Genomic DNA, 24,939 nt, shown 5'->3' with positions numbered 1-24,939 from the left:
CATCCCATTTAATTGAGAAGATAGCAAAAGATCTGATCCAAAATAGTGACATTTTCTTACCTTATGTCTAATATTCAAATATATAGACATGCATACATTTAAAAAGTAAAGGTACCATCTATAGCAACATACACACACATTTCATTTTTCATGCTGCTCCTGTCTTCTGACATGCTAATAATGAACAATTTGCATCCAGGTTCAAGTTAGTAAGACTCTTTCAGTAGTAGTTCAGAAAACTGTAGATAATTGGCTAAATTTGTCCTGACATGTTTGATCTGCATGCAGTTCAGTTCAGTCACTCAGTTGTGTCTGACTCTTTGTGATCCCATGGATTGAACTCCAGGCCTTCCATCACCAACTCCAGGAGCTTGCTCAGACTCATGACCATTGAGTCAGTGATGCCATCCAAGCATCTCATCCTCTGTCGTCCCCTTCTCCTCCTACCTTCAATCTTTCCCAGCATCAGGGCTTTTTCCAGTGAGTCAGTTCTTTGCATCATGTGGCCAAAGTATTGGAGTTTCAGCTTCAACATCAGTCCTTCCAATGAACATTCAGGACTGATTTCCTTCAGATTTGACTGGTTTGGTATCCTCACAGTCCAAGGGACTCTCAAGAGTCTTCTTCAACGCCACAGTTCAAACGCATCGATTCTTCAGTGCTCAGCCTTCTTTATGGTCCAACTCTCACATGCAAACCTAACTACTGGAAAAACCATAGCTTTGACTAGACAGACCTCTGTTGGCAAAGTAATGTCTCTGCTTTTTAATATGCTGTCCAGGTTTGTCATAGCTTTTCTTCCAAGAAGCAAGTGTCTTAATTTCATGGCTGCAGTCTCCATCTGCAGTGATTTTGGAGCCCATGAAAAGGAAGTCTGTCACTGTTTCCATTGTTTCCACATCTATTTGCCTTAAAGTGATGGGATACTAATATGTGATTTTTGCAAAGGTTAAATGTATTTATCATTGTCAGTTTTATACACCTGCAGAGAAATTTTAACTTTTTCTAACCATACTTTTCTTATTGTAGTCCTTTATTTCTTGTCCTTTATTTAAAGTGATAACATGAACTTTTCTTCTGGGTTTTGAAATGGCTATTGTGATTTTTTGTGGAGTAGCATTGATACCACTATCTTGATACACTTTTTGTAATAAAGACATATTTTTGTGAATAAACTTTCTTTAGTCTCAACCGATAGTGTTGTTTCTCTATTAATAGTTCATGTGCCGGGCACTGTTTACTTCTATACATGCTTTTGAAAGTGTTAACAAGACAAATTTTAATTTATGTTATGAATTGTTGAAGTAAAAGCCTATTTACATTTAGTACCATCTGACCTTATAATATCTTAATAAAATTATTTTATATATGATCACAATTTTAGTAAAAATGATAACATGAAGATGTTTATTAGCATAATAAACTGTAACTCACAGAACTGAGGTGAGAATAACAAAATAATGCCACTGACAAGTTCCCAACACATGGAAATGTCACAACAAATCATGTATCTTAAATTTTTTTCTGCTTTAAAACTTGAGATTTTTATGTTTCATTTAAAGAGTGTTTAACTTAAGTTTTATTTTTTCAGAGCACCTTCAAGTTTAAGTCTGAAAGTGATATTCATTTAGCAGAACATCATAAACAGGTTCTGTATGATGGGAAACTTGCAAGTAGTATTGCATTTACATATAACGCTAAAGCCACTGATGCTCAACTATGCCTGGAATCATCACCAAAGGAAAACGCTTCGATCTTTGTGCATTCCCCACATGCTCTAATGCTCCAGGTAGGTGAATAGTAGCTTAGTCTTAATGTTCTCATCAACACTGTGTCTTTATTTTACATTTTATACATTGCTGCTGCTGCTGCTAAGTTGCTTCAATCGTGTCCCACTCTGTGCGACCCCATAGACGGCAGCCCACCAGGCTCCTCCGTCCCTGGGATTCTCCAGGCAAGAACCCTCATTGCTCACCTGTAAATCTCCAGTTGCTGTTTGTTTTTCTTTTTTGGTTTTCTAGTTCTTTGAACGGTGTTGTTTCCTTCTGCATTTTATTTGGCAGTATAGTTTACCTTGGATTTGTCTCCTTAGTAGGAAATCTGTCTTTTCTGTTGTATTTTATGTTTCTTATCCTTTGAAATAAAATCAGTGAATTAGTAAATAGATAATTGTAAATATAAAAATACTTTCCTGTAAGTATTTTTTCCCTAATAAAAATTACTTGAGTGCTTTTGTATTAATAGCATCTCTTATTTTAAAATATATTTTGATTTAGACACTCATATTTTCAGTGTAAAAATCTCTCAACTTAAGCTTTAAATTTAAGTGATTGTCAAAATATTTCAAATTTTTATTTTAAATGTGTATAAAATTATATAATTTTGATTTAAAATTTAAAAAATTGATTTAAAAATATCTATTTTATTTAATTTTCTTACAAAGTTATTTGAAACAAGGAAATAGTGATAATATGCTTTAGAAAATTTAATAAGCATTTTTGTTTTTGAACATAGGATGTAAAAGCTATAGTTACACATTCAATTCATAGTGCAATTCATTCAATTGGAGGGATTCAAGTGCTTTTCCCACTTTTTGCACAACTAGACAACCGGCAGCTCAATGACAGTCAAGTGGAAACCACTGTCTGGTAAGTTTTCTTTCAATATGTAACTTATGGTATTTTTTAATTGTTTAGATTATGCATGGTGCCCTTGGTGCTATGTAAATATATTATAATAGTGGTTTTTATCCTTAAAATGCTAATAAAGTTTCTTTAGGATTAAGGCAGATATATTTACGCAAAGTAAAAAAAAGTTGACAAATTTTATAACCACAAAGGAGTGACTTCCTTGATAAAAAATAAAAAAATTCTTACTAGGTATAGCATAATGATTATAATATGAAGTAGGAAAAGTGTCAGTCCTGGCCTTTCCCTTTGCAAATGAATGCTCATTGTTCGAATTGTTGGTGAAATCCTGTCAGATTAAACAAAATTACTAGGGTAAAGTTTATTCTCAAGAATAGTATTTAATAACAGTTATACAATTTATATCCTAAATATTAGTATTATTCTATAATGCTAGTATCATAATACTAGCACAATGTTAATTGAAATTAGCTTTTTTTCTTATGTTTAAGAGCCTAAATCTAACCAGTGGCATATCCATGTTTTATATATTCAGAATTTCTAATTAAATTTATTTCATATGCAATTTTTATAATTTCTTTTTTTTTTTAATTAAAAAAATACCTCATGTATTAAACTCCAATTTAACCTTATTTTGTAGAATCATTTATGGCATAAGTTAAATGTGAATTACACAAATAGTTTAACTATTTCTGTATATGTTTGGAGAATTTAAAGGGAAAGTTATATAAGTAAACATTAATTTAGTTTACTAAACAGTAACATAGAAATGCTTCATTAATATGTACATATATACATGAGATTCTTTATGGATCATCCAATTTTGAATTGATAGAAAAACTAGTGAATGAAATTAGGATGGGAAAAATTTAGAGGTCTTGAAATGTAACATGATTTTTCATATTAATTATTTAAATTAGCTATTAACAAACTTCTGTCTTAATATTGCTCCTAGTATTGTCCCTATATTGGGACCATCTTTATGTAAAGTATAAATCTAAATCTAAATCTGACCTGTACATTTACAAAACTCAGCTCTCATCCATGGGTCATGCTTTTTTTCTTTTTTTTTTTAAATCAGTATAATGTAATGGTTAGCATTTCATGTGAAAATGAGTATGGAGGCCATGTCCTGCTGAGATATTACTTTGCTATGAGATCTTCAGTCATTTTACTGAGAAGTAGATCAGCTTAGTTGAAAAATGAAACTTTAAATCCCAGTCCTAATTTAAATGCAAATGTTTTGTTCTTTATCATCTAAGTGAACTAGGACACATTATGATCAGTAATTTAAAACCTAGTAAGTGCTATGAAAAGAAGTTAGAAGTGAAATAGCAATTAGAAAACTTCATGTGTACTTTAAATATTTCTTATGAATTAATACTAAGTCCATAATTATTTTAACCTGAAATATATTATAATAATTATATTTATAATATATTATAATTATTATGATTATAATATATAATATTTAACCTGAAGCAAATCACTATTTGCTTCATGCAGAAAAATTAGAAAGGTTATGCAGTTTGAATGTTACACCTAAAATGATTACAATAATTTATATTATTGAATAGTTATAAAATCTCAGTGCTAAAACTATTTAACAGGTATCTGGTCCATTCATCCAAGGACCAGGACCAAGGACATGGTTATTTGTTGTATCCTGTTTTCAAAACTCATTTTAGTGTTTTTATTATATTTTGATATTTAAATTGTATTTATTTTATAACAGGTAAAAGGTAGTATAAAGGATCAGCTTTCTGATTTTCATTTGGATTTGTTTTTAGTTCTTTTATATCATTCATGTTAATTTTTCCATGCAATAACTTTAATTTTTTCAGTGATATATATGTTCTTAGTTTATGGCCAATAAAAAAAAGTATAATAAGAAATGTATCACTTTCCGTTTCAGTAATAATACATACCTGTTTTGGGTATGTATTTCAGCCCTCCCGTGTGGTTCACTTATGTGCTATTTTGAATTCTTATCTAATAGTTTTTCATTAGTTACTTCAAAGCTCTTGATGTCTGAGGTTGGCTTTTTGACATTTGTGTGTATCAGTAATGAAGTCTTTTGTTATATTTAAAGTTTGGAGGGCCACCATTTTGGTGGTAGTACTGTCTTTCAGTTTTTAAAACGTTGAAAAAAATTTTTAAATGGAACATACCCCTCTACTTGAAGAACATAAATTGTTAGCTTTAGGACAAGGATTGATAGAATTCCTTAATTTGGGGCTACATCTTAAATTCATATGAAAGAGAATTTAAAATAGGATATGTTATCTTATTTTTCAGTTCAGTTTAGTTCAGTTGCTCAGTCGTGTCCGACTCTTTGAGACCCCATGAATCGCAGCACGCCAGGCCTCCCTGTCCATCACCAACTCCCAGAGTTCACTCAGACTCAGGTCCATCAAGTCAGTGGTGCCATTCAGCCATCTCATCCTCTGTTGTCCCCTTCTCCTCCTGCCCCCAATCCCTCCCAGCATCAGAGTCTTTTCCAATGAGTCAACTCTTCGCATGAGGTGGCCAAAGTACTGGAGTTAACTTTAAACTTGTAGATGAATAGGGATGGCTTTCCATCAGAGAAGGTGATGGCACCCCACTCCAGTACTCTTGCCTGGCAAATCCCATGGATGGGGGAGCCTGGTAGGCTGCAGTCCATGGGGTCGCAAAGAGTCAGACACTACTGAGCAACTTCCCTTTTCCTTGGTGCTAATGGTAAAGAACCTGCCTGCTAATGCGGGAAACTTAAAGAGATGTGGGTTCTGTCCTTAAGTTGGGGAGATCCCCTGGAGGAGGGTATGGCAACCCACTCCAGTATTCCTGCCTGGAGAATCCCATGGATAGAGATTCCCAGCTGGCTACAGGCTATAGCATCACACAGAGTTGGACATGACGAAATGATATAGCACACATGCAGGCATGCACAGATGAATGAGAATCTATTTGAACTTTAAAAATCTTCAACAATATTTTATATATGCCTATTTTAGAAAAGGTTTTTTTGTATAATAAACATATGCCCCAAATTGCAATATTGTCTAATTCTTGACTACTTTTTGGAAAAATTGAGATAAGCTCTGAAGTAAGTTAATTCTTTGCCTTTTATGTTTCAAGCTAAAACATATTAGTTTCATGTACTTTCCTCCACTCAGTAGCCTGATTTATGAAGCATTTTATTGTTTATGTAAGTCTCACTTCTGTTGACACTATAATTTATTATTCTAATCATTGGTGAGTTTTACTGTATATATTGCAGTCTTAATATTAAAATAATTTATTGAAGAAATTATTTTCTAGAGCCTTTAAAAATAGGCTTTGTATGTACAGGAGAAATTTATGACTTTGTTTTATCATGAAGGCTACATATTATAGTTGTTAACTAGTGTGAATGTTCAAGTTAGAAAAACTTGAATTCAAACCCCAAGTTTATTTATTATTATTGCCATCTGACAAAAAATGGTCCACTGGAAAGGGAATGGCAAACCACTCCAGTATTCTTGCCTCAAGAACTCCATGATCAGTATGAAAGGGCAAAAAGATATGACATTTGATGATGAGCCCCCCGTGTTGATAGGTGTCCAGTATGCTACTGGGGAAGAACAGAGAAATAGCTCCAAAAATAAGGAAGAGGCTGCGCAGAAGTGGAAATGATACTCAGTTGTGGCTGTGTCTGGTAGTGAAAGTAAGGTCCAGTGCTCTACAGAACAATATTTCATAGGAACCTGGACTGTTAGGTCCATGAATCAAGGTAAATTGGATGTGATCAAGGAGGAGACAGAGAAGCCTGGTGGGCTAGTCTGTAGGGTTCCAAAGGGTTGGACACGACTGAAGCAACTGAGCATACAGCATACAAGTAGGAGATGGAAAAAGCGAACATCTACATGTTAGAAATCAGTGAACTAAAATGGAACAGAATAGACAAATTTAATTCAGACGACCATTATATCTACTACTGTGAGCAAGAATCCCTTAGAAGAAATGGAGTAGCCCTCATGTCAATGAAGAGCCCAAAATGCAGTACTTGGGTGCAGTCTCAAAAATGACAGATGCTCTTGGTTCTCTCGATTTGTTTCAAGGGCAAACCGTGCAACATCCAAGTCTCTTCCCCAACCACAGAGGCTGAAGGAGCTGAAGTTGAACAGTTCTTTGAAGACCTACAAGACGTTCTAGAACTAACATCAAAAAAAGATGTCCATTTCATTATAGGGAGTTGGAATGCAAAAATATGAAGTCAAAGAGATACCTGGAGTAACAGGCAGGCTTGGCCTTGGACTACAAAATGAAGCAGGGCAAAGACTAACAAGAGTTTTGCTAAGAGAACACACTGGTCATAGCAAACACACTGTTCCAACTAGCAAAAGAGATGATTCTACACATGGACATCACCAGATAGTCATTACTGAAATCAGATTATGTTCTTTGCAGCCAAAGATGGAGAAGCTCTATACAGTCAGCAAAACAAGACCTGAAAGTGATTGTGGCTCAGATCATCAGCTCCTTATTGCAAAATTCAGGCTTAAATTGAAGAAAATAGGGAAAATCTCCAGTGTATGACCTAAATCACATCACTTATGATTATACAGTAGAGGTGACAAGTACATTCAAGGGATTAGATCTGGCAGACAGAGTAGGTTCATAGCATTGTATAGGAGGTGGTGACCTAAACCATCCCCAAGAAAAAGAAACGCAGGAAGGCAAAATGGTTGTCTAAGGAGGCCTTACAAATAGAAGAGAAAGAAAAGGAAAGATGTACCCAACTGAAGAGAGTTCCAGAGAACAGCAAGGAAAGAGAAGAAAGCCTTCTTAAGAGGAAAACAATAGAATGGGAGAGACTAAAGATCTCTTCTAGAAAATTTGAGATACTGAAGGGACACTTCATGCAAAGATGGGCACAATAAAAGACAGAAACAGCAAAGACCTAACAGGAGCACAAGAGATTAAGAAGAGGTGGAAAGAATACACATAACTAGACAAAAAGGTCTTACTGGATAGCCAAGACAGTGTGGTCACTCACCCAGAAACAACCATCCTAGAGTGTGAAGTCAAATGGGCCTTAGGAAACATTACTCGAACAAAGCTAGTGAAACTGATGGAATTCCAGCTGAGCTATTTCAAATCCTAAAAGATGATTCTGTTAAAGTGCTGGGCTCAATACTCCAGCAAATCTGGAAAACTCAGCAGTGTCCATAGGACTGGAGAAGATCAGTTTTCATTCCAATCCAAAAGAAAGGCAGTGCCAAAGAATTCAGACTGTTGTACAGTTGTGCTCATCTCACATGTGTGCAGGGTGATGCTCAAAATCCTTCAAGCTAGGCTTCAACAGTACGTGAACCAAGATCTTCCAGATGTAAAAGCTGAATTTACAAAAGGCAGAGGAACCAAAGATCAAATTGCCAGTATCCGTTGAATCATAGAAAAGGCAAGGGAATTCCAGAAAAACATCTACTCCTGCTTCACTGACTATAGAAAAGCCTATGACTGTGTGGATCACAACACACTGTGGAAAATTCTTCAAGAGATGGGACTACCAGACTACCTTACCTGCCTCCTGAGAAACCTGTATGCAGGTCAACAAGCAACAGTTAGAACCGGACATGGAACAGCAGACTGGTTCCAAATTGGGAAAGGAGTACACCAAGGCTGTATATTGTCACCCTGCTTATTTTACTTATATGCAGAGTACGTCATGTGAAATGCCAGGCTGGATGAAAGCACAGACTGGAATCAAGATTGCCAGGAGAAATACCAACAACCTCAGATATGCAGATGATACCATTTTGATGGCAGAAAGCTAAGAGGAACTAAAAAGCCTCTTGATGAGGGTAAAAGAGGAGAGTAAAAAGGCTGGCTTAATACTCAGCTTTCAAAAACTAAGATCATGGCATCCCATCCCATCACTTCATGGAAACAGATGGGAGGAAAAGTAGAAACAGTGTCAGATTTTATTTTCTTTGGCTCAAAGAGCACTGCACATGGTGACTGCAGCCATGAAATTAAAAGATACTTGCTCCTTGAAAGGAAAGCTGTGACAAACCTAAACCTAGACAGAGTATTAAAAAGCAAAGATACAATTTGCCAACAAAGTTCTGTATATTTAAAGCTAATTTTTCCAGTTGTCATGTATGGATGTGAGAGTTGGACCATAAAGGAGGTGAGTGCAGAAGAATTGATGCTTTTGAGCGTGGTGCTGGAGAAGACTCTTGAGAGTCCCTTGGACTGCAAGGAGATCCAACCAGTCAATCCTAAAGGAAGTCAGTCCTGAATATTCATTGGAAGGACTGATGCTGAAGCTGCAGTACTTTGGCCACCTGATGTGAAGATCCGACTCATTGGAAAAGACCCTGATGCTGGGAAAGATTGAGGGCAGTAGGACAAAGCGGCCCCAGAGAATGAGATGGTTGGATGGCATCACTGAGTTTGATCAAACTCCAGGAGATGGTGAAGGACAGGGAAGCTTGGGGTGCTGTAGTTCATAGGGTCTAAAGGTGTCAGACGTGACTCAGGGACTGAAGAAGAACAACAGCACAATGATTATTTTAAAAAGTGTTTATTGCAGTATAATTGCTTTGAAGTGTTGTGTTATATAGCATTTATCATTAATACAACTTTGAGTGTGTTATCTATTTTGTTCTTTAGTTTCTACCATTATATAATTAGAATAATAATAACTCACTAGATTATTAAATGCAATAAAATATGTAGATTGATACAATAGGCACTGAATATGTGCTGGGTTTGTTATTCGGATGACAGTGGGTTATTTAAGATTATCCTAATACTATGGTTTTATATTTCAAATATATTTCATCAAGCATAGAGATTGGTTGTTATGGTAGGAGTCATATTATTTTCTGTTTGAGCTGTTCTACCAATGATGTTATTTACAATGGAAAATTACTTATTTAAGTGATGAAGTAGGACTCATACTTTGAATTTCAGTTGTAGTGATTAAAACTGATTGTGAACTGTATCCATTTTCTAGGATAGTGGTTTAAAAGTGAGGAATGTGTTAACCCATGTTTGGAAGCCAATACCGAGTTATAAAATACCTGCAAGGATTTGCGATGGTGCTCTTTAGCTGGTTTTTAGATTTTGTAGCTACCCCATTAGCATCCCCATTAAATATCCAATAGTAAGATTTTTCACTGCTTTTTCTTTTGACATGTAGTTTAGCCTTTATTGTAAAACAAACAAAAAGTGAACTAAAAATGTAATAAATGATAGCTTTTGAAAACACATACAGTATTTTTAATGTGATATTTTTGACTAATTCATCTATGCAGAGTTGTTATAGTGATTCCATCCTATTCATAATGATTCTCAATCACCATCATCACCTTGAGTAATTCTGCCGGTGATGAAAGCTATTTGGAAGGTTTTTCATTTCTCATGGATTAATAATGTTTGTATTGGACTTTTCAATCCCATTCTGTCAAGCGGTCATCGAGAGCAATAATTAAACAAATTGCCTTTCACTAAAGGTTTAATAAATACTTATATAATGAGTAAATAATGAACAAATATTTAATAAATGATTTCAAGAAGTATAATTCCAATCTTGAAATAATCATGGCTTCTGTATTTTATGTGTAACGAAGAGTCTGTATATTAAAAATACCATATTCCTTTGATTTGAATGATCGTATATCAAGACATTAACAATTAATGTCCTGTCTTCTCCAACTTAGCCGCCAACTTCTTTTTTTGAGTACATGTTACTGAATTCTATAGATGATAGAAAGCAAAACAAATCTTCCCCATGTGTTTGACTTAGGAATAATGTGTTCTGAAAAAATACCTGTTTACTGGCACAAGATATAAGTAGGATTTTGTATATCAAAGGATTAAAAATACACTGAGTAGCTCTTTTTAGAGACAGTGTTATGCATCTTTTGTTGTTAGGGCAGACTAAGGCTCAAACTTGTATTCTGTTTTAAGCTATCTGTTCTTAGGTGCTGGGGCTATCTGAGGGTGTGTAGTACTAACCCAAGGCATTTACTGAGAGCTTACTGTATGCCATTAGCTGTTTATAATATCTCATTTAATCCTCTCTGCTGATAAGGGAGAGAAAAATTTCATGCCTGTTAAAGGTCACAGAGATTAAGTGGCAGATTAGGACCAGAATTACAATTCTGAAAGCCCGATTCCAGAACTCTCACTCTGAACTGCCATGATTATTAACTCTTTAAGAATCACCTTTGCAAGATGTGGAGTGATTTTAGTAATGCAGTCTTTATCTGATAGTAATATAAATTAAAGTAAGATAGAATATATAGAATATCTATCACAAGGAGCCTTTGGTACATAGTAAGCATTATTGAGTTTTATTTCCTCAGAGAATAGTAGGTAGTCTATTTGATGTGATGCAATTTTGTATTACTAAAATGTATTTTAATGCTATTTTTAACTGACAAATTTTATAAACTAAAAACCAACCACAAGTGATCATGTAAATGAGTTCTTGTAATTATGTAAATATTTTTATCAGAAAAGTGTTCTTTCTGTTTCTAGTTACAATACAGGTTGTTTAATAGACTGATCAAATATAAGCTATGAAAAATTCAGCAAATCCCATAAAACATTTGTGTCAATGATCTTATAATTAAGAATACTCTTGTAAGGTGAATATTTATGACTCGTTTCTTCAGTGGGTGTAAATCGATTTTTTTCCCTAAAAAATATCTGGCTAGCCAAAGATATTCCAGTAATTTTCTTGAATTTTATAGCCCCTTTAATAATTAAATTTTCATTTTGAAGTCTTGATTAACATCATTGTCATATATCAACTAACAAAATTACCTGAAAATTTTAGCATTTCAATGTCTTAACAACCTAAATTTCCACTTACACTTCAAAGTGATATAAAAATTCTTTGACCATGTTTTCTGGTTTTTAGTTCAGGGAAAAGTGCCTATTATACATATAATATCAAATATTTCTACATATGTTTCACTGGAACTGATAGGTTAAAGAAGTGAAATCAGTTCTTGTGTGTAATGGTTCTGTCCCTTATGGAGGTTGTTGTTTGTATATATAGAATATAATTATTATCATTTTGGTTTCCAGAAGTATTTAAACATTTAAGACTCTGTATCTGTAGAATTATTTTCTGTATATTTCTTAGGAATATATATATCTTTCACTTCTTTATATGCATATTTGCTATTTTGGCTTTTTTTTTTTAAGTTTATAAAATTGGTAATGAAAGTGTTCTTTGAAGCAAAACAGACTCAGAAAATATATTTGATGTATGTATACCACCGTTATTGGAGAAAGAAATGGCAACCCACTCCAGTGTTCTCGCCTGGAGAATCCCAGGGACGGGGGAGCCTGGTGGGCTGCTGTCTATGGGGTCGCACATAGTCGGACACGACTGAAGTGACTTAGCAGTAGCAGCATACCACTACTGGGGCTTCCCATGTGGCTCAGTAGTAAAGAACATACCTGACAGTGCTGGAGTTCAATACTTGGGTTGGGAAGATCCTCCAGAGAAGGAAGTGGCAACCCACTCCAGTATTCTTGCCTGGGAAATCCCGTGATCAGAGGAGCCTGGTGGGCTATAGTTCATGAGGTTGCGAAAGAGTCAGACATGACTCAGTGACTATAAAAAATAGCAACAACAGCACACACACACCTATTACTATTAAAGGAGGAAAACCAAATAATAATTTGTGTAGTGAGATTTAAGTAGAGTAAAATGGAATTTACATTGAATTTATTGTAGAAATTAATCTGTAAATAAAAATTAAAATACAGTATTCTGCCTGAAACATAGGGAAAATATAGTGTAATGTTCAAATAACCTTTTCTTTGTCAGCAAAGTTTTTTTACTCAGTGGATCCTTTATAGAAAATATCTGGTAATACAGTTTGTAGTACATCTAACAGTTTAATGGGTTTGTCAGCTATCAACAAGAAAGGACATTTTATTTCTTTCAGACTTACGATGTCTGATTACATTGACTTTTCAAATAAGCTTTTTTTCTACAGCCCATTTTAAAGTGTTTTCCATAAATGATCGCTTTTCTACAATAATTCCTTCATAAAAAGTTTCCTTTACATTTACTGAAATTTGTTTTTAGTGCTATGTTATTTTGTGCTGTTTTAATTTACAACACGTAATTTTGCTTTGTGAATTTTTCCTGCCGTAAAGGAAGGCTTCTGCTTTATATTTGACCAGAAACAAACAAAGAAAGGCATTGATTTGGCAAAGGAATGAAATACAAATTATTAATTTCAGGAATTTTGGCAACCGGTCACATCTTTATGCATTTGTTGCCTCAATTTTCCTCTAGTTTGCATATCCACATTCTCTGTTCTTCAACATTTTAATAATATTTTGTAATTGAAGATGTTATTTTATGCATGGAATAACATTCATTTCTTTTAGTTTTTCTATGTCTTTACATTGCTTCTGAAATAAGGTAAATTGTTTCATTCATTTTGATATTATGATACTCATACAGTCTAAAACTAACATAAGTATCACTAGCTTTTCTGAGAAAAATTACCATATGCCTGAATATTCACAGTTCATACTCAGAAGCACACAATATTTCTGGTGGAAACTGTGTGTTAAACTCCCAAGTGTTTCTGCTCTCTTCCTATTCCCTCCTGTGGATATGTTGACCTTAGGTGCAATAAGTATAATCTTTAATAAAATAATTAATATGGTATTATTCTAATTAATTTAGTATTGTAATTTTATTGACTTTTATTTTATTTTGTTTCTGGATTCATGGTCTTATTACCAGGATGGAAAACACCCAGAGGTTTTTCTCTAGCATCCTTATATTTAGGCGCATATACCCCAAACCATGAGGAAATTATCTCAGACTGAGCCTCCTCCAGATAGAAGCTCATAACCTGTTCTTCATTTTCTGTTACTTTTGACATTCTTTTTTTTAAGTGGATTTTTATTTTTGTTAATTTTCAGAAAAATTTAGATTTATAATAAAATTGAAAGGAAGTAGCAGAAATGATCTTCATATACTCCCTTTCTTCACAAATACATACCCTCCCCTATTATCGGTGTCAGTCACCAAAATTTTAACATCTTTTTTAAAAAGGATGAATATATTTTGATAGATCATAATCACTTAAACTCCATATTTAAGGCCTCATCTTGGTGCCATACATTTTATAGGTTTGAAAAAAGTATAATGGCATATAGCCATATTATAATATCATAACAAGTATGTTCACTTCCCCAAATTTATTTTTTGTTTTACCCTTTCGATTGTCCCCAGGCAACTACTGATCTTTTTATGGTCTTCATAATTTTGCCTTTTCCAGAATGTCATATAATTGAAATGATATAGTGTGCAACTATTTCAGATTATCCTGTTTCATTTAGTAATATGCAGTGAAAGTGCCTCCGTGTCTTTTCATGGTTTGATAGCTCATTTCCTTTTAGCACTAAATATAGTCTAAATGTATCTCAGTTTATTTTTCCATTCATCTGCTGAAGGCCATCTTTGTTGCTTCTGAGTCTTTGCAATTAAAAATAAAGCTTCTATAAATATCCGTGTGCATGTTTTTGTGTATATATACGTTTTCAACACCTTTGGGTAGATACAAAGGATCATGATTGCTGGGTTATCTGGTAGAAGTATGTTTAGTCCCATAAAAAACCTCCAAACTCTTCCAAAATGTCTGTACCATTTTCATTCCTACCAGCAATAAATGAACTAATAGATTATTAGTTCCTGGAGGGTTTTTTTTTTTAATCAGTTATTTCAAATTTTTAAAATAGATAATCATGCTATTTGTGAACAAAACAGTTTTGTGTTTTCTTTCCTGATTTGTATATGTTTTATTTCCTTTTCTTGTCTTATCACATTAGCAGAGACTTCCAGTGTAGTGTTGATAAGGAATGGTGAGAGGGGACATCCTTGCTTTCTTTTTGATCTTAGTGGGAAAATTGAATTTTTCATCATTAAATATGACATTACCTGTAGGTTTTTTATAGTCTTTATCAAGTTGAGAAAGTTTCCCTTTATTCCTAGTTCCCTGAGAGTTTTTATCATGAATGGCTGTTCGATTGGGTCCAGTGCTTTTCCTACATCTGTAGATATGAACTTGAGAATTTTTTGTAGCATATTGCTGTATGGGTAATTGTTGTTGGTGTCGTTTAGTCACTAAGTCGTGTCTGACTCTTGTGACCCTGTGGACTGTAGCACACCAGGCTCCTCTGTCATGGGATTTCCCTTACAAAGATACTGGAGTGAGTTGCCATTTTCTTCTCCAGAGGATCTTCCCAACCCAGGTATCGAACTTGAGTTTCCTGTGTTGGCAGGCATGTTCTTTACCACTGAGCCACCAGGGACACTTTGTAATGGGTGTTGGATGACATAAAATGATTTTTGAATCTTGAGCCAGTCTTGCATACTTTGAGTAAATCTCATTTGGTTATGGTGTATGATTCTTTTATCTTGTTTAAATTCAGTTTGGTCAGGTTTTGTTGAGAATTTTCACCTACTTGTTCATGGGAGATATTGGTCTAGAATGTACTTATTATGACTGTCTAGTTTTGATTTGAGTGATAGTTTTTCCTAACTCATTGTAGTTTTTCATATAATGAGTTAGGAAAATAGTTCCTCTGCTTCCATGCTCTGAAAAATCTGTAGAGAACTAACTGGTATAATTTCTTCCTTAAATGTTAGGTAGAATTCACCAATGAACCCATCTGGGATTGGTGATTTCTGCTTATTAATTGTTGATTCAGTTTTTTTAATAGATGTAGATATGTTCAAAATGTTTGTTTATTCTTGTGTGACTTTTGGCAGAATGGTTCTGAATTTCATTTAGGTTTTCAAGTCTGTCAGCATAGAATTGCTCACACTTTTTTTTCATGAGATGTGTGGCTATGTTTCTTCTTTTATTTCTAATACTAGTATTCCTGTCTTGTTCTTTTTTTATTCCTGTTAGTTTGACCAGAAGCTTATCAATTTTATTGATCTTTTTAAAGAATCAGCTTTTGCTTTAATTGATTTCCTATTTTCAATTTCTTTGATTTATACTCTGATTCTTATTATTTATTTTTACTTCTTACTTTGGATTGAATTTACTCTCTTTATTTGTAGCTTATTAAGTTAGAAATTTATATTATTGATTTTAGGTCTTTTTTTTAAAATATATTTTTAAAAATTACCTCATTACAGAGGTATGAACACCCCTGTTTCAACATGCAAAAGTGTGGTTTTCCTTCCATTCCACCAAGAAATTCTCTGTGACACCAGCTGAGTATTGTATAATTTAACTCAGTTCTGACACTCAAACCTGGCATAGCATCAGATCCCACAGGTTGAGGGCTCAGTCTCACAGGACTTGCTTTCTTCACTTTAGTTGCTGGTTGCAAGTCCAGATTATCACCTGTGCTTCTCACCAACTGACTATAGATTGTAGGTTCTGATAGCCTCCTCCTTGGACTTTAGATGCTAATTGCAAGTCCAAATCCTTACTAGTACTTCTTATTGACTGGCTATAAACTGGAAGTTCAACCTCCCATCCTTGGATTCTGTTACTTTGCTAGAGTGGTTCACAGAGCTTAGGGAAACATTTTATTTACTGGACTTTATAAAGTCCTTTATAAAAGGATGATAAAGGATACAGATGGACATCCTAATGGAAGAGATGCACAGGGCAAGCTATGCGAAAAGGACACAGAGCATTCATTCCCTCTCCAGACGTGCCAGACCTTTTAGCATCTTCTTTTATTCACATACCTGGAATCTCTCCCAATCTCTTGTTCTTGTTTTTTTTTTTTTTTTTTTTTAATGGTATCTTCATTATATAGGCATCACTGATTAAATCATTGACTGTTGATGATTGAACTCACTCTCCAGCTCTTCTCCCCTCCCTGGAGGTAAATAGGTGGGAGGAGGGAGGGACTGGACTGAAAGTTCCAAACCTCTGATTATATGGTTGGCTATGTTGGCAACTCAGAGAAGGCAATGGCACCCCACTCCAGTACTCTTGCCTGGAAAATCCCATGGATGGAGAAGCCTAGTAGGCTGCAGTCCATGAGGTCGCTAAGAGTCAGACACGACTGAGCGACTTCACTTTCACTTTTCACTTTCATGCATTGGAGAAGGAAATGGCAACCCACTCCAGTGTTCTTGCCTGGAGAATCCCAGGGATGGGGGAGCCTGGTGGGAGGCCGTCTATGGGGTCTCACAGAGTCGGACATGACTGAAGCAACTTAGCAGCAGCAGCAGCAGCGGCAGGTTGGCAACTAGCTTTCATCCTTAAGTAAATTCTAAAGGTCACTTCACTAACGTGACAAAAGACACCTTTATTGCTCCCCTCCCTAAAGAAATTTAAAGGGAGCTTTGTGTCAAAGCTCTGTGCCAGAAATGGGGCCAAGAACAAATAGATGTTTTTTATTAAAATCACAGTATCACAGCATTCAATGTTATAAATTTCCCAGGAATCATTGCTTTCATTTTATTCCACAAATTTTGATAAGTCATATTTTCATTTTCATTTCTTCATTTAAAATATTTTTAATATCTCTCAAGGTTTCTTCTTTGACTCATGTTTTATTTAGAAGTGTATTGTTTAATGTTCACATTATGGGATTTTCCATTTGTCTTTCTGTTTAAAGTCTTTCTGGTTTCTAGTTAATTTCATTGTAATCTGAGAGTAAATTGTGTAATATCCATTATTTTTAACTTATTAGATGTGTTTTGTTTCCCAGAATGCAGTCCATCTTAGTGAATGTTCTATGTGAGCTTGAGAGAAATGTTTATTCTGCTGTGGTTGAATGAAGTAGTATATAGTTGTCAGTTATCTCCAGCTGTTTGTTTATTGTTGTGTTCAACTAAGTCATAACTGGTTTTCTAACCACTAGTTGTCCATTTCTGAGATAGGGATGTTGAAATCTCCAACTATGATAATGATTTCATCTGTTTCTCCTTATTATATCAGTTTTTGTTTTACATAATTTTAAACTCTGTTGTTAGGTGTATACACTTTAGATGTTGTCTTCTTAGAAAATTGACTCCATTAACGTTGGGTAATGCTGTTCGTAATCTCTGATATTTTCCTTCCCCTGAAGTCTTTTCTGTTTAAAACTAAAACAGGTACTCTTACTTTTGTTTGTTTGGTTTTTATCAAAGGTGCGAAATCTACCGTATAGGAGGAAAGATAGTTGTATGCTAAAAATGAATCTTGACTACAACCTCACGCCTTAATAAAATCTAACTCAAATATCAACCGTAAATGTAAAATATAAAACTGTAGGACTTTTTGAGAAAACATAGGAGAAAATCTTTGTGATCTAGGCTAGGCAAAGTCATTTTAGACATGACCCAAAAGTGTGATATATACAAGAAAAAGACTGGCAAATTTGACACTGGCTTCATCAAAGTTAAAATACTCTACTCTACAAAAGACACAATGAGAAGACCTTTTACAGATTGGAGGAAGATGATAGAAAATCACTTATTTGACAAAGGACGTATATCAAGACTACTAACTCTTGAACCCTATTAATAAGAAAGCATAAAATCCAGTTTTAAAAAATGGACAAAAGATTTGAGCAGATACTTCACCAAAGAAGATATAAGGATGTCAAAATAGCACATGAAAAAATGTTTAACATTCTTATCAGATATATTTAAAATGCTCTGAGATGTAGCTGAACATTTTTAGAAGGGCTAAAAAAATGAAATATGCATGATGCCAAGTGCTAGCAAGGATGAAGAGCAACTGGAACATATTACTGGTGGGATTGGCAAAATGGTACAGCCATTCTGACAATTGGCAGTTTGTTATTAAGTTAAACATGTACTTATATAACAACTTTCAACTCCTGGATTTGTATTTGTGAGAAAATAAGTGAAAAGTGTTCACACAATAACCTTTATGTGAATGTTTATAGTAGTCCAACTGTTCATAATTGCCATAATCTTGGTACAATTCGGGCTTCCCAGGTGGCACTAATGGTAAAGAACCCGCCTGCAAATTCAGGGGACATAAAAGACACGGGTTTGATCCCTGGGTTGTGTCAGGAAGTTCCCCTGGAGGAGTGCCCGGCAACCCACTCTATTATTCTTGCCTGGAGAATCTCATGGACAGAAGCCTGCCAGGGTATGGTCCATATGATCGGCAAGAGTCAGACACAACTTAAGCGACTTAGCATGCACAGGTACAGTTCAGATGTGCCCTTTAGATAGTCTGTTCATTCAAGGGAATACTCTTCATCAATTAAAAGTTAAGAAAAAAAAAAAAAGAGAGACTTCTGATACATGTAACTATTTGGATGATTCTCAGACAATATATTTTGGTAAAGAAGTACATATTAAGATTACATACAGTATGATTCTATATATATATAACATTTCTTGAAAAGTCAAAACTATATCACTATCAGAGACAAGTAGCTATCCAAGGTTGTTTTGGCTGTTGGGAGAATGTGACTGTAAAGGTCTAAGGATAAATGAGTTTTTTGTGTGTGATCGAACTTGTTTTTATCTTGATTGTGATGGAGTTACAGTAACATGTTATATACACACACAAACACACAGAAAAGTAAAGGAGTTGATTTAACTAAGATCATTTAAAAATGAAATAAATTATGAAAAGGATAGAAAATTCTTGAACGTTTGTGAAGCTTAACTATCAAATAATTATTTCACCTTTCTGTGTAGCTAGCTGTTTTAATATTTATTTTATTTTATGGCGGTTTCAGCACTTACAAGGTATGTTTTTAATCCTACCTCTGTAAAATAGGCTGGGGCTTGGCTGAAAGTAGAGCCAGCATCAGGAGAAGAACCTGGCTATTTGGCCTCCCTGCTTTGCATGTTTTACTCTTGAAAGGCATAGCATATGAATATATAGTTAAGATCACTTATTCATCCTTATAATTTATCTCTATTTTTCCTTTGAAGCTTTGAAGTTCTTAGGTATTAGGGAGTTTCATCATTAAATTTCTAAATTTCGCATGTATTCATGGATTACATATACAGTGGTGGTCCCACTTGTAACATGCCCAGAAAGCTTTTGTAAAAGTCTAGGACATTTACAGCATTGTGAACATCCTTTGGTTGAAATTAAATTACACATAAGCTTTAAGCATTATCTTTTTTTACATTGGAACCTTTTAATAAATACCTATTGGTTGTTTATAGAGAACTGTGAACAGAGATGATCAAAAGGCTATTTGGTTGTCATACAATGTAAATTCTGGTAAATGCTATAAACTTACACATAATGATGCCATAAGAGGTTTGGAATTTATTCCTTTACATGTACAAATTTTAAAATTTCATTTTCTTCATAAGACAGACTTTGAAAGATTTCAGTTGCAATTTTACAAATGTCTATTTTTTTGCTCTAATATATCTTGTCAGAAACAAAATAAGCTGATGAAACATAAAATTAAAATCTGTTACCAGAGCAAGAAAGGTAAAAACGTGTAATAGCCTGACTAATATTTAGTAGGGCCTTTAAATAATGTTCCCTGACAACCAAGACAGTGATAGCAATTCAGTCCTGAAGCTGAAAGAAAAGGTAGAAATTACTGAGGAGAGATTCCATGGCTTAGGGTCTAAGGATTTCATGTGCTCCCCAGTGTATTTCATCTGTCCTCACATTTTGCTGTCCCACATTTCACTGTTTTCCTTATTTGACTTTGAAGATAAATGTATTTTACTTATTTCAGCATGTATCTCCATTTGATGTCTGAATTGATGAATGACAATTTGTGTATCAGGGTTTATTGCCTAAGTAGCCAGTTAGGTAGCAGTCTTTTGAGATAGCATCTTCAGGAACATTTGGTCCAAAAGTGACTGCTAAAAGTACCTGGAGTTAGAAACTTTTGGTTTAGACCTTTCTAATTTTGAACTGTGAATGGATTTAACTCCTCTAACTTGTGGGATGTTTTTTGTATGTATCACTGGAAATTAATTATGTTGAGTGTGAAATTATTTTGGGTATGGACTTGAGTTGATTTCTTTTACGGTTTTATTCCTACTAGGATCGCTTTCATCTTGGAAGAGTTTTGTAGTGAAAGAAGTAGCATAGAAACTATGTTTTAGATATTTTATATATGTATTCATCTTTTGCAAGATTTCAGTGTTTCTCAGTAGTAGATTGGGCTACCCAAAAGATGAAAGCATATGAAAAAGTCAAAAGATTTTCCTCTGTTACAGGTACCTTAAATCTTGTTAGAACATAATCTATTTCTGAATTTATTCTGACAGTTATTTTGCCTGTTAGGTTTCTTAAGAGATTAAAAACACCCTTATGTAAGTGGAGAGGGTGTTGAATTTCAGGGGGAACCTTCAAATTTTTACATTATTAATTCCATTCTTCTTAATGCATTTAAAAAGCCCATCTGGCTGAGGTAATTTGATTGTTTCAGTACAACGTAAATTGAGAAGCCAGTTTCCTGTACCCAAAGAACTGTCTTTGAATTGAACTTAGGTTATATATTCAGTCTTACTCATTTCAGATATTTTAGGTCTATCTTTATGATATATTGTATATTTAAATAGTAAAATTCCTTCAAGATAATAAGAATTGAAATCACATTACATGAATTATCTACATTAGTTATTTTTTAAAAAATAATGAAGAAATTGAAATGGATTGTTAGATTAAAATAAAGTCAAGATCTATATTGACATAAATTTTAATGACTCCTAAAGGTAATACATATTTTTTCATTAGTAACAAAAATGAGTCATGTTTATACATAGTTATTTATTATGATCAGTTATTTATGGGGCAAGACTATTGTGGTTATTCTTAATAATGTGGACCAGTAAAGAGATTATTAATATGCTCAGTCATAGAGGTATTATCATATTATTTCCTTCATTTTTGCTTAAGGTCTAGCCCTTTATTAGTATATTTGAAATAAATATTTCTTAATTAAAATTCATTAAGGATCCAAAGATGGTAATTATTTTGAAGAAATAACCCTGTAGGTTATTAGTGTCATTTTCCTTAAAAGAAGACAGTATTAAAAACCCTTAACCATTCCTGAAGTAGAATCACTACTTACAGAACATGTTATAGTACTATCTGTTGAAAAGTTTAGCAATTTGACTTTCTGAGGTAAAAATCAGTTTACTTTTTCTCTATCAAATAAAATATTCCTGTGAAAATCTGTTTCTGGGTATTGCTATACTTTTCAAAAGAATGTTCTGTCTTGTGTATACTAGTTTTGGCTGATACAAATACTTGCTTTTTGGTTTATCCTAAATATTTAGATCCTCTACAGATGAACTGATGTGTCTAGACAGGAAGTGGTATGTAGGAGATATAGGAATGGGCTGAAGTATCCTTTATATTTGCCTTTGTATCTAGGGGAGTTGGAAATAGGCAAGAATGGAGAGAAATTTTGTATGGCAGTACACAGAATTTTGCAAGTTTATTGTGAGCCCTGAAGCAATCCGATGCATTTTAGTTACTGGTAAGTTTGTTAAATTATGTTTGAAAATGTACCTCTTCGAAGATGGCCATCTATTTACTAATAAGTCCACCATGTCAAATATACCTATTTTAAAGATATTTTTGAAAAGATGTAGTATTGCTATTGCATTGGGTTTTAGGTATAAATTAAAAATACTTTTGTTAGTGAATGCGTTTTACTTTTCAGTTGTTGTCATAGTTAAAATTGAAGTAAAATTAACATTATATGGCTTGTCTTTGTTAATATTTTGGAATAATAAAATTAATATTTCTCATTTTGTAAGGGAACTCCACCATGTTTAGAAGTCTTAATTAATTCATTAGTTGTTTGAGAAAGAGTGTTCCTTTTGACATCAAAGAATAAGAACGTCTAGGGCATCTTTGTCATTTTGTATAGTTCCGTATAGGAGCGTGATTTATTGTAAGAAATACTTACTTTGTATTTTATTTCATGGACCATAGGAACCATGGTGAGGCATTTCTAGTCTTTCTTTTTGGCAGTGCTGATGTTTAGGAATTTTAGTTGTTCTTTCCCACTAAATCACTAACTCATGTGTAGGTAAGAATTCCATGAACAGGTCAGGAAATTGTATAATTTCTATGCAATAGTTTTCTTTATTTTTTTTCAGACACTTAGGCAGACCTATTATGTGTGCTAGTGCTTAAGCAATTATTTGTGAAGTGGCTTTGACTATTGATAAAATTCATGTAAAATGGACTAGATTGCTTATAGGTGTTCTTTACAGAAACATTAAAAAAATAAATAAATAAAATCCCAGGGGATTCCTTGCTATTTGTGTTCTTCTTACAAATATCTATCTTTGACTTTAGGACAAAGTACAAGAATATCAGTGATTTGCAATACTAGTTTACTATTTTCTTTTATGTGGTTTAAAGACAGAAGACAAGTTAATATAATTGAATTTAATTTCTTGAAACAAAGTATTTTATTTAAAATATTTAATATATACTATCTAGCTTATATCAGGCTTTCCATTAAACTATCAATTTTTATAGTGATAATAATGATGCTAATTTTCTATTGACTCTTTTTATGAGAATATTTCTGATTTGAACAAAAATAGCCCCATTATCAGAGAAATGTGGTGTTAATCCTATAGAAACCTGAAGAACTAGAGTAACTTCAGAAAATAGAATAACTTTAGTTCCTTTTGAGTCTTCAAATTTTCCTCGTTACCAAATTTTCTTAATTTCATGTAGAAATGAGTAATTGTGAATCTAAAATATATTTAGAAATTTATATAAATCTAAATATACAATTTGGGGTATACTATAAACCAGTGTAAGTGGATATTATTTTAAGTATTGATAAAGTTTGGCTTGGAGTTATTTATTATTATAAACTACAACAAAGATATATTATGAAGAGTATATATTTTCTTGATTAGGAATGCTGCCATGTATCAATGCTGCTGATTTGAAAATTGTGTAATTTTGTGAAGTAATACATTAACAAAGCTTAACGTAATGCAATCATTTATTTTTCTTTTGTTTCTTCCTTCATTCCACAGACATACCAAGTACATTATCTTTGTCTGGCACATATCTTTTTGTGCTTTTATGTATTTGTGTATACATTGTGTCATCAGTTGTCACTTTTTATTTCAGTGTGACATAAATCATCTTATTTTCTTTGCTCTCATGAATTTTCCTGAGGGCATATATGGGACATAAGTAATATGTTGCATATTTCTCTAGATATTTTAATATATGTATGTGTGTGTATATATATATATAAGTTGTTTTTGAAAAATAGGTCTAAATGAAAAGTTTATTTAAAAAAAAAAGGTGACCAAAATAATATTGTTAAAATATTTTAAATTTTCTAAGAGAGCATGGGCTTCAAAAGAATATCATGGTAGTTTTTATTATGGAAAAGTATGTTTCTTATGTAAGATTTACTTCAGGGAATATATATGTATAAAGATAAACTTAGATATTTTACCTTGGAATGTAAAATAACTCCATAGTTATGTTTCTATATAATGTTTAATTTTAAAGATATAAAACCTTATTTTTTTCATGCTTGTGAGAAATATTCTTACCTAAGATAACAGCAAAATAGATTAAAATTGAATATGATTGTTACCTTTTAGATTAATAAAATTGTGTTTATGATCAATATTTGATGGTGACATAATGGAATTATCTGTACTTTACATGCAGTGCTACTCTTTTGGCATTCCTGGTTGAACTACTTAAAAGTTCAGTAGCCATGCAAGAACAGATGCTGGGTGGAAAAGGCTTTTTAGTCATTGGCTACTTACTTGAAAAGGTAAGTGAAATGTATTGATGGCTTTACACAGATGGACCACTGACAGTCACTCATTATACTTTTTTTCTGTAGTCTCCCCTTTACATTGACTGCAGAGGTCATATATTTGGTTAATTCACAAATATTTTTAAGTTATGTACTTGAATATATGTATAGACACTAAATTGGGTGTTAGAAATCTACATAATAAAGAAATTTTGAATAAAAATAGAAACTAAAGAAAAATTATTTCATCTACTTGTCTTCAAATTTAGAAATGTTTCTCTTAATTATTTTTCTAATTGATTCTTTGCTGTCTTTTGCATTCAAACCAAGTTTCTTACACATTTTATCAATTTTAGTTTTAAGTGGATTTACTTTTTTTCTTTTTGCTTTCTTTCTCAGTTTTAAGGTAGTAAACAAAAACCTATATTTGGTAGCAACAGAAACATTAGTTTTTGCTTTGTCCCTGATTTTAATATATTTGAATGTTTAAAGTAGCATTTTTTTCTAATCAATACATAGTGTAAACAGTGCAAACTAGATCACTTTAATTCTTCCTATGTGTGTCATTTATGCCCTGCTT

At 33.3% G+C, this 24,939-nt stretch overlaps 1 protein-coding gene across 6 annotated transcripts in view; it reads left to right on the top strand.

Moving 5' to 3' along the window:
• NBEA (neurobeachin) overlaps positions 1 to 24,939 on the top strand; it is a 673,061-nt gene that overhangs the window by 146,618 nt on the left and 501,504 nt on the right. For 5 of the 6 annotated variants that reach the window (XM_059892161.1, XM_059892163.1, XM_059892162.1 and 2 more), the window contains exons 9-11: positions 1,592 to 1,789; positions 2,515 to 2,648; positions 24,266 to 24,374. In XM_059892161.1, coding sequence (XP_059748144.1) covers positions 1,592 to 1,789; positions 2,515 to 2,648; positions 24,266 to 24,374 — 441 coding nt within the window. Of the gene's footprint in view, positions 1 to 1,591; positions 1,790 to 2,514; positions 2,649 to 21,979; positions 22,080 to 24,265; positions 24,375 to 24,939 lie in introns of those variants that run through there. The other variant, XM_059892164.1, reaches the window with a different exon arrangement.

The sequence above is a fragment of the Bos taurus genome, chromosome 12 (assembly GCF_002263795.3).
Source record: "Bos taurus isolate L1 Dominette 01449 registration number 42190680 breed Hereford chromosome 12, ARS-UCD2.0, whole genome shotgun sequence".
Lineage (NCBI taxonomy): Eukaryota > Metazoa > Chordata > Mammalia > Artiodactyla > Bovidae > Bos > Bos taurus.
Note: the sequence above shows the minus strand (reverse complement) of the source record. Positions and strands in the feature narration are given on the sequence as shown.